This window comes from Platichthys flesus, chromosome 14 (assembly GCF_949316205.1).
Source record: "Platichthys flesus chromosome 14, fPlaFle2.1, whole genome shotgun sequence".
Taxonomy (NCBI): Eukaryota; Metazoa; Chordata; class Actinopteri; order Pleuronectiformes; family Pleuronectidae; genus Platichthys; species Platichthys flesus.
In genome coordinates this window covers 13,276,537-13,290,740 of record NC_084958.1, presented here as the reverse complement: position 1 = coordinate 13,290,740, position 14,204 = coordinate 13,276,537, and the positions used below count along the sequence as shown (strand labels likewise).

General features: G+C 45.3%; 1 protein-coding gene across 2 annotated transcripts in view; it reads left to right on the top strand.

Moving 5' to 3' along the window:
- The window catches only part of LOC133968769 (ephrin type-B receptor 1-B), a 152,982-nt gene that overhangs the window by 59,497 nt on the left and 79,281 nt on the right, over positions 1-14,204 (top strand). For both annotated transcript variants that reach the window (XM_062404955.1, XM_062404954.1), the window contains exon 3: positions 824-1,505. In XM_062404955.1, the coding sequence (XP_062260939.1) occupies positions 824-1,505 (682 nt within the window). The remainder of the gene's footprint in view (positions 1-823; positions 1,506-14,204) is intronic.

Below are 14,204 nucleotides of genomic sequence, written 5' to 3'. Positions count from 1 at the left end.
TAGTTCTCACATTATACTTTCTTAATAAAACCAACAAACAACAGACATAGTTAATGCTGTGAGAGGTAATTAAAGCATTGTGTTGAGAAGATCAGTAGACTGTATATCTGTCATTTTTATCTTAACAGCAAGTGTCTAGACAAGCTTTATTTCAATCAATCCCTCTTCCTGATTCACAGTGAGTCCAGTCACATGTTCAGGGCCCATTTTCATCAGGATCTGGCACACTGGGGTAAAACCTCCAGGGGCCTTCGATACCTATCCAAGGAAATGTGTGGATCAAATAAAGACCGATTACATTCTTTCCATCAGCCAGGCTCATAGCTGCCATGTAGCTGTCGCCATCTGTCTGACTGGGACTCATTAGTGCAGAATCCTGAATTTGTTACACAACATATTTTATAAGCGTCAACTCAGGGCCCATCCCCATAGGTGGCAAATAGCAGCAAGTAATTACTGACTTTTTGGTTTACAGTGGCAGAACACATACTACAGCTGCGTGTTAGTTTATTTAGAGAACAAGAGAGCAAAGTTGTGTTTTTCATGTCGCTGTGCTTAAAAAAATATTTTTATGATTCAGAGAAAAGATGTTTGTGCATCCTCCATGCACGAATAAGCCCCGAAGCTGGACGGGCTGATTCCCTCTGCTAATCCAAGAAGAAGACTCACATTTTGAGCCTTAGGGAGATTACTGATATGTGTACAAAATCAGCCAATATTAGCATTCTCTATCGCAAAATGAGAAACGACCAGAGCCTTGTCACTGATGATAACTAATCAACTGTGTGCTCTTCTCCCCCGGTCTCTCTCTCTCTGTCTGTAGTGGGAGGAGGTGAGTGGCTACGATGAGAACCTCAACACCATCAGGACCTACCAGGTGTGCAATGTCTTCGACCCCAGTCAGAACAACTGGCTCCTCACCACCTTCATTGACCGGCGCGGAGCACAGCGCATCTATGTGGAAATTCGATTCACCGTGCGGGACTGCAGCTCCATCCCCAATGTCCCCGGCTCCTGCAAGGAGACATTTAATCTCTACTACTACGAGACGGACGCCGTCATCGCCACCAAGGGCACCGCCTTCTGGATGGAGGCGCCTTACCTCAAGGTGGACACGATCGCCGCCGACGAAAGCTTCTCGCAGGTGGATTTCGGCGGGCGCCTGATGAAAGTCAACACGGAGGTGCGGAGTTTCGGCCCGCTGTCCAAGAACGGCTTCTACCTGGCGTTCCAGGACTACGGGGCGTGCATGTCCCTGCTGTCGGTCCGAGTCTTTTACAAGAAGTGCCCGAGTGTGGTCCAGAACTTTGCAATCTTTCCAGAGACGATGACAGGGGCCGAAAGCACCTCCCTGGTCATAGCCAGAGGGATCTGCATCCCCAACTCCGAGGAGGTAGATGTCCCCATCAAGCTCTACTGCAACGGAGACGGAGAGTGGATGGTCCCTATTGGTAGCTGCACGTGCAAGGCGGGATTCGAACCTGACAATGGCAACGTGTGTCGAGGTGAGTGACGAGCAGAACCACACACATTCACAATCCTCCAGTAGTTGCTATTTGAGTGTTACCTCTGCTGGATGCAAGCACCCAACTCTCTTTTCATCCATCACTCTCTTTTGAAATGGCCTGCTCATAATAGAACAAGTCACTTCGTTGTAGACAGGCGACATGAATTTGTTCTATTTAAAGCTCGGATCACACATTTTCCCACATCGTTGGAAAGGCTTTTTTTTTTAGCTGAGCATGATGTTCAGTATTCCTGCCTTGATCACATCCACCTCCTGCATACTCAAAAGACACATTAGCATTGATTCTAAAGCTGCAGTGAATGCCGGGCTTGTGAGCGGCACACTTTGCAGATGGCGAGCGGTTTTGATTCTGCCTCAGTGTGATGTGCGGGGAGGACTACGTTCTGAAGAATATGTAATAGACGAGGTTAATCTTGGTTCTCTGCTGAAGCTGTCACTTCCTCTTTCTGTCCGTCCTCTAATGCACCTTCGCGCTCTGCACCATGCTATTCCGACACACTCCCCAATCGGGCACGCACACAGACACACACACACAGGCAAAGAAAATTTCCTCAAGGTGTCTGATGATAATGTGTGTCGCTCGGGGCTCCGAGTGTGGAGCAGTATTGGTTGGCCCGCCTCTGGAGGTGAGCGGGAGAGTGTGTGGAGCCCAGATAAGATTGATTGACGCACATCTGCTCCGATCAATAAACAGATATGAGAGTGCCACATATCTACAAAGCATACTATGTGTGACTGTGTCTACTGGATCCTTCTCGCATCGCTCTGTACCCGACTCAAAGTGCAACCGCACACACACACACATGCACACACACACACACACACACACACATGCACACACACATTAAGTCCTTGGCTGAGGTGGAATGACTTTCAAATGTAAATGACAAGGCGAGGGTTGGCTGCCTCGCTGGAAGTTTCGCTCTCAGATATTTTGTGCCATCTCATCAGAAGCGTGTTTTAGATTGTTCACAGGTCATTTCATTTAATTTCATGTTTTTCTTTATGATTATTATCTCTTGTTTCAATGCAAGATACATTTAATTTAGCTATTTGTCAATGAATCTATACGACAACTTTACGTAAAATAATAGTTTTCAGTTCATAATGGACAAACTAATGACGTGTCAGCATCAAACTTCTGTTTGCCTGCTGTGAGTCTTTATTCGAACTTTTCAACAGAACACAAACTCAGCATCATTTCGTCAAATGGAAAGTTAAGTCGAGTTCTTGAACTGATCCAACGAGGCCAGAAATACAGTGTGTGGTTTTGACTCACTAGTTAGTTTTATGCTTTTAAACATATTACTCAAGAAACCAGCTAATCAATTGAAGTGCAGTAAATCCTATTTATGAAAGCTTTGTGTTTCAAATGCCAATCTTGTATTATATGTCTTTGTTCTACTCTGGCAGACGTACACATTTTTTTTTCGTTCAAAATGTGACTGGAACGTTAATGTAATAAAACCCCTCTCAGTTATTTCATTTAAAATGTTTATACATTTTAAGAAACCATCAGAGCAAACATTTCTGGGTGACCTCATCGTCTGTAGCATCCTTCAAACTTAAAATTACACCCTGTGGAAATGTAGCATTATGGAACGTATGAAAGAGTCTGTAGATGGACGGAGTTTTAAGTGTGTAGCTGGATAAGAAAGTTGTATAAACCTGTGAAAGGTTGTGTAGGTTGACCTAAAGCCGCAGGACGTACACACACAACCATGACAACAAGAATGCATAGAGAGAGAGAAAACAAGATTCAGACAGGAGGAGAGTAACAGATGATGTTGCCATTTTTATCTCTCAGAACGAGTTAACTCTCTGGAGCCTCGTATGGAATCGGTTCGCCTCTCATCCCCTCAGAGAGGCCCCTCCAATAAGAGCATTCTCAATCTTTTGTTTTCCCTTGCAGTCGCTTTTCATGGGCTTGTAATCCAATGTTTAAACAGGGGGAATCTAACCTTAAAGTGCTTGTGGAGGCTGAGTACTATGGGCGTCCAATCAATTGGGGGGAGGGTGCAATAACATGGCCTCAGCATCGGTTCTGAAGTAATTGCCCATTAGAGATGAAGTAACACGAGCGGGAACACAAAGAAAACGCAGTTTCATGCTGAAATAATTCCCTCATTGAGAGCGACATGAGAGGGAAAGGTATTATATTGGTAAGGGAAAGCACTGTGGTGCTTAAAAGCACACTTGGAAATGGACTACATTTATATAGCAGTATGAGAGTTAATGCGACACCACAGGTCACATTCAGACACACACACACACGCACACACACACACACATCGATGGTACATCATTGGGGACAATTTGGGCTTCACTCTCTCGCTCAATGACTCTTAGACACTTGGATTGGAGGTGGGAATTGAACCACGGTCTTTCTAATTAGTGGATGACCCGCTCAATCTCCTGAGCTGCAGCTGCCCCTCTGTGACTGAGGGACTGAGACTTTACGTGTTTCGAACTGTTCTGAACAAGCCAATGTGGTGACACACTAATTGAAGAATAAACAGAATATAGGGAAAATAGAGTAGAAGCAAATGATTACTGGCTAAAATGACTTAATCATAATTATACAGTTATAGCCATAACTGACTTTTCAACCAATGAGAAAGAGGAACACATTAATTCCCACTATATGGTGGTGGGTTGTTTTCCTCTGAAATAACTTAACATGTAATGTAACAGTCGCAGAACTGTGCTCATCAAATGCGTGATTGTGAATATGTTTATCTTTGTACAGTGAAAAGCAAATGTTGTCAGGGATGATAAATGTTTTGAGGTGACACATTAATCACTTTTTACTTGGTTAATTGGCCAGTCGTTTAATATGACAGGGGAAATAAACCTAATAAGTGTGCTTGTGTGTGTTTGTGGGTTTAAACCTGCTTGTCTGCGTGTTGTCAGTGTGTGTGAGCGAGTCGACCGTACCTGATTGCAACTTCTCTAATCTATATGTTTTAATTAGTGACATGCAGCTATTCGTGTATTTGTGTGTGTGTGTGTGTGTGTGTGTGTGTTTGTGTGCGCACGCAGCCTGCTGTTCCTTGGGCAGAGAGACCATGTAGAGCTGTGCACTGTAACGATGATGCCAGCATGCAATCCTCATTACCAGCTCCCCAGCTCCCACACAAGCCATTTGGGTATCCCCTTCTCTCTCTCTCTCTGTCTCTCTTTCCCTCTCTCTCTCTCACTCTTTCTCTCCTTCTCCCTCTCCCCCCATGGCTATGTAAGCAATCTGCTAAATATTTTATCACCTCCCTGTTAAATCGAGCGGAGACACAAATAGCACCCCACTACCTCCACCAACGCAAAGCTTGTCTTGTGTGTGTGTGTGTGTGCGTCCTGCTCGGCTCAAGTGTCTAAAGAAAGAGCGTGGAGAACCTTGCTCAGGTTTACTTCATGTCCTTCTCTGTTTATGTTTTCTCTGTTGATCATTTTAATGTTCCTTGAATTTCCATATATATAGAGTCAAACTCCCGGGTGCTCTAATTATTCAGACGTTTAAACTCGTTAAAGTGAATGATGTGGCTTAAAGTGCTTCAGAGTAAACAGTCACTAAATGACACTCTGTGAAGAGCAACACAATACTTAAGATTCCCTTGTCTTTTACTGTGAACACTTTTTCCTATGAGGAATAACATTGTATCTGAACCGATAAATATTGACCTGCCTGGCGACTATGTAGCTGAAGCTCTTATTTAATGAGGACTTCTACTGTATTTTGTTTTCTTTTCATATTAACTGAGTCAAACCCAAATCTTAGCCTCTGTCTACACCAACCATTGACAGCTCATGGATCCGACGGAGATCAGACTCTTAAGACCTGTCCGCCCTGGACAGCTGTAAGTCCATCTGTTCTCACAAGCATTTAAGATACATTCTGAATGGGTTTCTTGTGACCACTTGTGATTGGACCCCACCTCTCGGCTCTTTGTGAAAACACACATGTTTACGTTATTTGTGTTAAGAGAATGTTGTTTTTACCCAGTCAGAGTTCACAGATGTATCAGATGACAATGGTTGTGTGTTTGTGTGTGTGTGTGTGTGTGTTAGGAGGGTCTGAGACAATCAATGATATGTGCACAGCTCTATGTAGTGAGATTTTTACTATTTACCCACTCGGTGTTGATATTGTAGCTACAAACAAACCTATGGGCATTGAGTGGCATAAAAACCCACAGTGAAAAAGGTGGTATGAGAAATCAGATGTCAGGACGCATTTGGGTTTGTCCTGTACTTAGCGGTGACCACGGGTCATGTTAATATCCAGGTATATGAAGGAGGTTATGGAGACTGTGCTTGAGGTTCCGATCACCCATTCGGAGTCGATCTGCAGACGCACACGTCAAAGGTTGACCGTGTATCCTGGGCCAAGTTGATCGACTGTTAACTCCAATGACGTCTGCTGACCCGCTACAGTTTCATCATGTGCCAAAGATATTTGTACACTTCAAAGTTTTTCGCACACATTGATCTCATTCCCGTCCAAAGCAGATTGCCCCTCTGAGTCTGAGTAGGGGACAGAGGAAAGTAGAAACATTGAAATAGAAGGAGCATTGTTTCTAACGTGTGAAATGTATTCGAATGGAAAAGAAGCAATGAAAAGCTTAACGGCTTAAATCATGATCCATGATATAATCGGGCTATTTATTCATGGGACAATTTATCTGTCCGTCCATCCATCTGTCTCTAACTCGCTACACCATCCCTGATTATGCTTTTATTCAGTTATAATTCCTCCCCGCCACAGTCCTATAGACCCACACCGCAGCACAGATCTCATATTTCCTCTCTCGGTTAGGCACCAGTGGGCTTTTGACACGCTGGTACATTAATATTACAAATATTCAAATAACTTTATTTAACATTCTGCAGGCTGACAGTGGCAGCGGGAGATTCACAGCCCATTGAGCAAGTGCGCTTCCCTGAGCTAAGTGCCGATTCATCATGGCTGCCTTACTCCTGTCTAATGGCTGCCATCATGGGGCACGAGCACACGCGCCCGCTCTCACACACACACACACATGCACACACACATAAACACACATTTTTTCTGGCACACGCTTTTGAAATACTGTTAGTTCTTCCATGTGTGCATTTAAAAAAATGTTAAATGTGGTGTTCCGAGCACATTTGTCACATTATTAACTCCAGCCTTAACCCTCATAAACCTCAATATATACCCATACAGACTTCATTGTCGTGGGCAGCAACCAGCTGCTTTATTACTCTGAGAGATTAGAGATTCTCAATAAATTAAAGGAAGATTTTGTTAAACAAGCAGTAAAACTCTTTGGTCACATTCATTTATTTAAAGCTTTTAAAGTTTGGCTTTGGAGACTGTTTACTCTGAACTTTTGACTTCACAGTTTTTCTGCTCCGGCGAGGGTTTGATCACTTCTTTAAACGTCTCATCTGAGTGTACAGGATCTGGCAGACAGCAGCCGCACAAGCCTGGTGAGCTATTAGAGCCATTTCCAGCCTGTTTGGCCTTGTCTACCGCCGTTCCACAGGGTTTACTTCATTTGCAGTGGAGCATTCATGGGTAGTCCCGAACTCGTGCACCCCAGACACACACCAACATCCACTAAGTCACCTTGAAGCCTAATTAAGTCAGGGTCTGACTCTTCCTGTTCCTATTAGTCCGATGGCAAGTGAGGACCAGTGTGCAGGAGACGGTAAACATGGAGAGGTGGGCGGTAGAGGCTATATAAGCTATAAGAAAGAGCAGAGGCTGAAAGACTTCTTGTTTCCATGGGTCTCAATAGACTGAATAGGAGATGGCAGAGAGCAGTGGTGAAAGAGTGTGACCCGAACAAAGACTCTTTGAATTTAGGGTCCAAACAGAGGGTCTGTAATGACCCCAAACACAGATGCGCTGCTCTCGCCGCAGCGACAGTCAACCCCTAATGATCTGAGTGGAATTCAGAGATTTTGTTCACTCATAATGGGAATACCCACCACACACAGCTCGTCTTATCCCCCACGGATGACACATACTACTGCTCCTATTATTTTTTTGTCCCTCTCCCTCTCTTTCCTTTCAGTTGCCTTTTTTTTCGTGTTTGGTTCTCTAACCTTCAGTCCCTTTCAAGCCATGGTCACTGGGATTTCTTTTCTTTCTCAGCCTTTCTTTGTCATCTCTCACTTGGTCTTTCACTTGGTTGCTGCACAGGAACTTTTTCAAGAAGGCCCTCTTTGACCCGATGTCTCTCTCAGTCCTCCTCGGCAAATGCTTCTTCAGGTCTCTTCCTCTACTTCACTTTTCACTCCTAATATATATGTTCACTACTCCTCTCCTCTACTCTTTTGTCTCCTGTCCACTCCTTCCTTTCCTGTGCAGTCCTCTCCTCTCAATTTCTTTCCTTTTCTTTTCTTTCCTCTCCTCACCTGTCTTCTCCACTCCTCTAATCTCCAGTCTTGTCCTTCCCTCTCCTCTCATCTCCTGTCTTCACTTTTCCTTTCCTTTCCTTTCCTTTCCTCTTCTCTCCTCACCTCACTTTTCCTCTCCTCTCATTTCCTTTCCTTACCTGTACTCTTGACTCCAGTCTTCTTTGTCCCTCTCCTTTCCCTTTCCCTTTCCCTTTCCTCTCCTCTCCTCTCATCCCCAGTCTTCTCATCCCCTCTCCGCTCCTCTCTTCCTCGCCTCTCGGTGTGGACACTGGGTGTTGAGGCCAGGGGGATACGCAGGGAGACAAAGGCGCCCTTACTTTCACCAGATGGCTGAGGCTTTGCCTAATTTGCCTGTGTCACCCTCGCTGGCAAAAACACAAAAGCCCAGCTCTGTGGGAGCCTCCACTTCACCCTCTCACCCCAGCCATGACCTCCATCTATCAAATTCCTCACGTAATTCCTTTTGAATTATAATTGCACTTTTAAGATCATAACAAAGAAATCAAGCCGGTGCTCTGGAAAAGTGTCTATTCCCGCAGAAGAGACCAAAAGTTAAAAAAGTTCTTGACGGCACAGAGAAAAGCGTTGTCACTCTCCATGTACTTTTATGCCTCCACCGCTCACCCCTCCTCACTTCTCTCCCTCTCTGGAGTGTATGCTCCATCAGGCAGTAATGAGGAGACATGGTGAGCCTCTCCACAGAGTGCCCCCCCCCCCCCCTGTTTCACAGAGTACAAACATTCCCAGCTCTCCACCGCTCGTCATTTGTTGATTCTCTCTCTCGACTCATCAGTGTCCATCAGTATTCACCGTTCAGCTAATAAAGCAGCGCGGCCTCCTTGGTTTGACAGCCGAGCGACACATTTCAATCCTGGGAAATTGTCTCGTCCCCAACTGGAGGTCATCAGTGGCAGGGTGATAGATATGGACTAGTCAAGGTTAGGCTGGGGAACTTGTGGATTTACAAATTAATTAGAATTGAATTGCGATTATAGTAGGGCCAATAAACCTCTATGTGTTTTTTTGAGAGCTAGCCGATAGAGCAAATAATGTAGGTGCAAGCTAGTTTTCTATTATCTCTGGTAATATTTGGTTATGCAGGATTACAGGATTGTGTTGGTTTTATTTGAACGGTTTTGAGATATTGACCTGTTGGACCTCCTCCTCCGATTCCTTCCTCAGAGAGATGATTACTCCAGTAGAAAGTAACTGAAACTAGAATGGCATTCAGAAGAGCGCATACCTCCGCCAAGACCCCCTCCAATTCAATCAAACCGCAGCAAATGGGACACGCTGACATTTTTTCTGTCCAGATTCATGAATAACTCTGTGAGAAATCTGTACAAATGTCAGAAACGCCCCCTTTGTTTCAATTTTAAGAAAGTGAAGACAAATTCCTGGATGCACCTCCTGGTTCGGATTCCGCACCAACATTCAATTTCCTGACTCATAACGCATCCCTCAAACGTAAATCTCTGTAACATCTGTAAAACTTTTGGGGTATTTTGAATAAAGAACCGACAAACAAATGCTTATTAAAACGAAACCTCCTTGATAGAAGAAATGGAAACTATTGATACGAAGGTGGCGGATTCACGTAAGAGAAATTAAGATGAAAAAATATACTTTTAAGTGTTACCAGGACAAAATTAAACTTTTTCTTGTTTCCAGGATTTTTAGGTTGCAAGCCTCTGTTTTTAATAGTTTAGGAAGCACAGACTACAGTTCTGGTAGATGGACTCATCAAAACTACTCAGCATGATGGGATTAGATTCACAATAAGCAAGTCCTGCGAGCCAAGTGTATATATCTTCTGTGCTTTGTGCTGATCCTGTCAGTCCGTACCGGGACTTAATATCAACGCAAAGCTTAACATCTCTGGATAAAAATGGCGCATGTTGAACTTTGCATATTTCCCTTTCATGACCTCATCACATCTGTCATAATTTCTCTGCATTTGAAGTGTGCAGTACATTACTTTCATCTTCAGGGCTCCCTAAATATCCCAGATTAAGCACACGTTAAGAATTATGTCTGTGTAATCAATGTGATGACACCAGACATTATCCTAAACCAGAGAGGCTCCCTATAACAGGGCAGGTCGCAGCAAACACAACCTCACAACCTTCACAATATGCAATTATCCGACAATTAGAGGACTCCCATAATCTTGCGTTGCACTGTGTCATTGTCTGCGTGTAATTGCACGTGTTGGATGACAGTTCTCCCAGCCTGTACTTTTCAGGGTCAGGCGAATGTGGTTCTGCAGAAACCAGAGAAAAGGTCTTCTCTTTCCGGAGTGACGGACGGGGAGAGCCAACGAAGCCCCCGAATCCGACAGACACCTCTCTGGGACAAACTATCGATCTCGGCTTTGCTGTCTCTCCTCGTGCCAGGGACCCCCTGCTGTGGCTGTCTTACAAAAAACGCCCACTGGAGGAGACAGTGTGAATATTGAATCTTGAAAGCAAGGCGGGGGAGAGCAGGAGTGTGTGTGTGTGTGTGTGTGTGTGTGTGTGTTTCGAGGTGTGTGTGATGAGGGGGCAGTGATAAAAGAAAAAAAAGGAGGAAGAGAGTGACTCTGTAATCCTCTCTTTGAGCACTTTGGAGTTTGGGCTCCTTTTGTTTACTAAGTTCCCACACTTGCTGGGGGGGCTGCAGCTTTAATTCTCACACCAAAATTAGCATGAGCAGACTATGAGCTATATGTCTGCGTGACGCTTCATATGCATGCGTGTGTCCCTCCTCATCTCTCCCAGCGTGTGCGCAGTTGAGAGGAGGTGAGGGCACATCCTCGGCGGCTGGGTCGAACCAACGTGAACGGGCTCTTCAAAGTGTGTGCGGGTTTTATGGAGTCTAATGAAGTCTGCAAACCTCTGAGAGGATCTTTCTTTTGGCTGCGTTTGGTAATGAAAAGCCGCCGCACACCCGCCATGCTTTCCCCGTGTCTGCCGAGCGGGAGCCACGCTGTGTCAATAGCCGAGCTGCCTACGTGTTGCAGGTGTCTCTTGCTTGGAGGTTCGGATTGATTGCATTTAGTACCGTGTGCAGAACTGCAATGACTCATATTGTAATGTGACATGTGAAGAAATGCACGATGGGTACAGTGAATGTCAAAAAAAAAAAACGGATCCTGTTATTTCATTCATCTGAGCAATCTTGACTTTTCCGTCCTCACTCAATAAACCAGACGCGGTTGAGAACTCATGCTTTGTGCTCAAAGAGGTAACCTTTGCACACTGTTGCAGGAGCTTGAAGGAAGTGAAACCTCACATGAGGGCTGATGACTGTATCAGTGTTGACAGAAGAGAGAGGTCTCGGTGCACGTCTATGCCTTTAACTCAGAGAAGATCAAATTGAACTAGAATCATTGACCACAGAAATTAGGCTATCCTGAGATCTACACTAAGCTGTCACTGGCTATGGATTATTCCCCCACGTCATTGTGCACCAGGCGCTTGTCTCTCGTCTCTCCCGTTCTTTAGAGGCCATCGATTTCATTGATTTCATGGGTCAAGATATGTAATTGAGCCGCTGCTCTCACAGCTCTGATGCTGCTATGTTGCTATGGATTAGACGGCTGCTTTAAAACCAGGACGTTGTGTTGCTTTTTAGTTGATTGACGTTCATCCCCAAGGCCCGTTTTACACTTAACAACAGCATTTTAATAATCCTCCACCGTTTTAATGAGGCGACAACTTGGACAACACCCCAGAGAAAGTGTAGTCACCCTCTAAATCATTTTTTTTATAGAAGTAATGATTTTATCATCAGAAGGGGAATTTGATTAAATGTGATGCACTGAGCGATACCTTTATAACTTACCCTCTGACAGGGTTTTATGACGTCTATGCACGGCGCTTACAAATACAAAAAAAAAAAAAGTCCTCTGAAAGAGCAGAGACGTTATCTCGTGAAACTGTGTAGCCGGACCAGACTGCACAGTGGTACGCTTCTCAAAAAGAATGATATCTGATTAGTCCAAGTCCGAACAGAGGCAGAAGCTGACAAACAAATGGATTTGCTGTGCCGAGAAGGTTCTCTGGGGGAGCTGGATGGGCCGAGATACAGACACGCTGCCTTTGTGTCGGCGCCAGCGTGAAGCATAATAAGACCCTTTGGGGAATGAACCGAACGCGGAGTGATAGCGACACAAAAGGCACACATGCTCATACACTCAGTCAATTTCACTATCTCTCTGCCTCTCTATCCGTCTCTCCTTTTCACCCGATCTTCCTCTCCTACTTCCTCATAAACTGACCTTTATAGCGCTGGCTGCAGTGGTTCCTCCTGTCATTATGTGTTTTGGCTTTTGCGGGATTCCTGACTCAGGTTTATTGTGTCGTGTCAGACTCCCACAAACAGAGTGCACAGCCTTTTTTATAAGGATCACATTGTGTGTGCGTGCCTGTGAGTGTGTGTGGGTCTCTGTGTGCTTCACACCCATCCTGGCATGAATGGGCCAGCAAATCCTCTCCCCTCCCTCTCTTGTTTCTCCTCTCTATCTCATCTTTTCTGCCTCTTTAATTCCCTCTCTACCTCTGTCCTCCTTTTCTTATGTTCAGCTAGGAGAGCAGCCACGGAGAGAGCGCTACAATAGAGGTATTAACCAAATGTATATTGAGGTTTCCTGACTCGCGCAGTCAATCCAATGCTTTTACCTCCCTAATGCCGTGTGAATGGGGCCGCTGCTCCCTGAGACACGCCTCCGCGAGAGCTCGGAGTGCGGGCCCCTTCTATTGGCCCTTGTGACCTGCGTCCACGTTTCCTCCACATCTCCGTGCTCACAGTCCTTCATTTTCATAAGCGCTTAATCTGGATTGGAAGCGTCTCCTTTGTGCATGGATATTATTTGAAATGGGAACCTCGGCCAGACAAAAGGACTCAACTTTGGCAGAGGCGGTGGGGGGGGGGGGGGGCTCCATCGCCACCACTCCTCCCTGCCCATTCTTCAATACAGGACCCCTCGCAGGAGCGGCTAATTGTTGTGTGGGGAGGAAGAGTAATGGGGTGTTGAGTGGATAGCCTGCCTGACACTGCCCCCAGTGGAATACGAACGTGACCAAGAGGAAGATGAGCGGACAGCTGGGAGAGGAGAAGAGCGGCTTTGTAAAAAGATGATTTATCCACCTCTCACAGTTTATTCATCATTTGATCCGGGTCAGAACAGATCGCATGAAGCCAGCTGTTCGTGTAGTTTGGTTCGAGGCCTCTAGGTGACAGCGCTCGAACACTTCGGAGCAGGAATGTGTAACAAACTCAGAGTGAAGCTTTGAAGTGTAACGCTGCTGCCACGGGCTACTTAGCTCCAGGGTCAAATGAGATTACACCCTTGATCTGTATTCGTGCTTTCTGATGTGAAGAATTGTAATGTAGAGGTGTGTGTGTGTGTGTGTGTGTGTGTGTGTGTGTGTGTGTGTGTGTGTGTGTGTGTCTGTGTGCAACCTTGTGATTTGCCTCTGCATTATTGCGAACGACACACAGATATGTTGTTGTGCTCACGTAGCCCTCTCCCAGAAAGTGGTTGTTACCTAATTAGCTGTGTTGTCGCCCTGATCGCGGTGATTTGTTGGTTTGTTTCTCCGGCTTGCCCATTCCTTTTCCTCTCTCTCTCTCTCTCTCTCTGCCCATCTCCCTCTCTCCCTCCCTGCTCACTGCCCCGGAACACCTTAATCCAGTGTGAAAGCAATTGGCTCTCTCTCAGATCTAATCAATAGAGGGCCAGGGCACCGAGCCACGGGGAACATCTCTGGCCCCTGCTCAGCTACAATCAATTTAGAACCATTGATTCAGTGATTGAAATACAAAGAGCAGACTCGCCGGACCGTACAGGTGCTTTAGTGTTTGGGTGTGCCAGCATGTTATATATCTCCCAGAGTGAGCATTTCTCTGTATTTATGTGTGTGCGTGTGTGTGTGTGTGTGTGTGTGTTGTACTGTACGCAGGTGGGTGAGTGTGTGGGTTGGTGGTGTACATCTTTTTCATGTGTGTGTGTATATGGATAGTATGATTTATTTTTGAGCCCTCTGTAGTAAAGTGGGTATGACATTTAATCTAGCACCTTTGAGACAGCGCCAAGAAAAAAGAAAAAAAAATCACTCCTAATCCAATATGTCCTCCTCAGGGAAGATGTGTTTTTAAAGGTGTGTGTGTGTGTGTGTACGTGCGTGCGTGTGTGTGTGTGTGTTGACCAGTGCATTTGAGTGCACCAAAGGGTTCCTACACTACTCATCAGTGTCACAGGAGGCGTTCAGGCAAACCTTATGCGAAGATA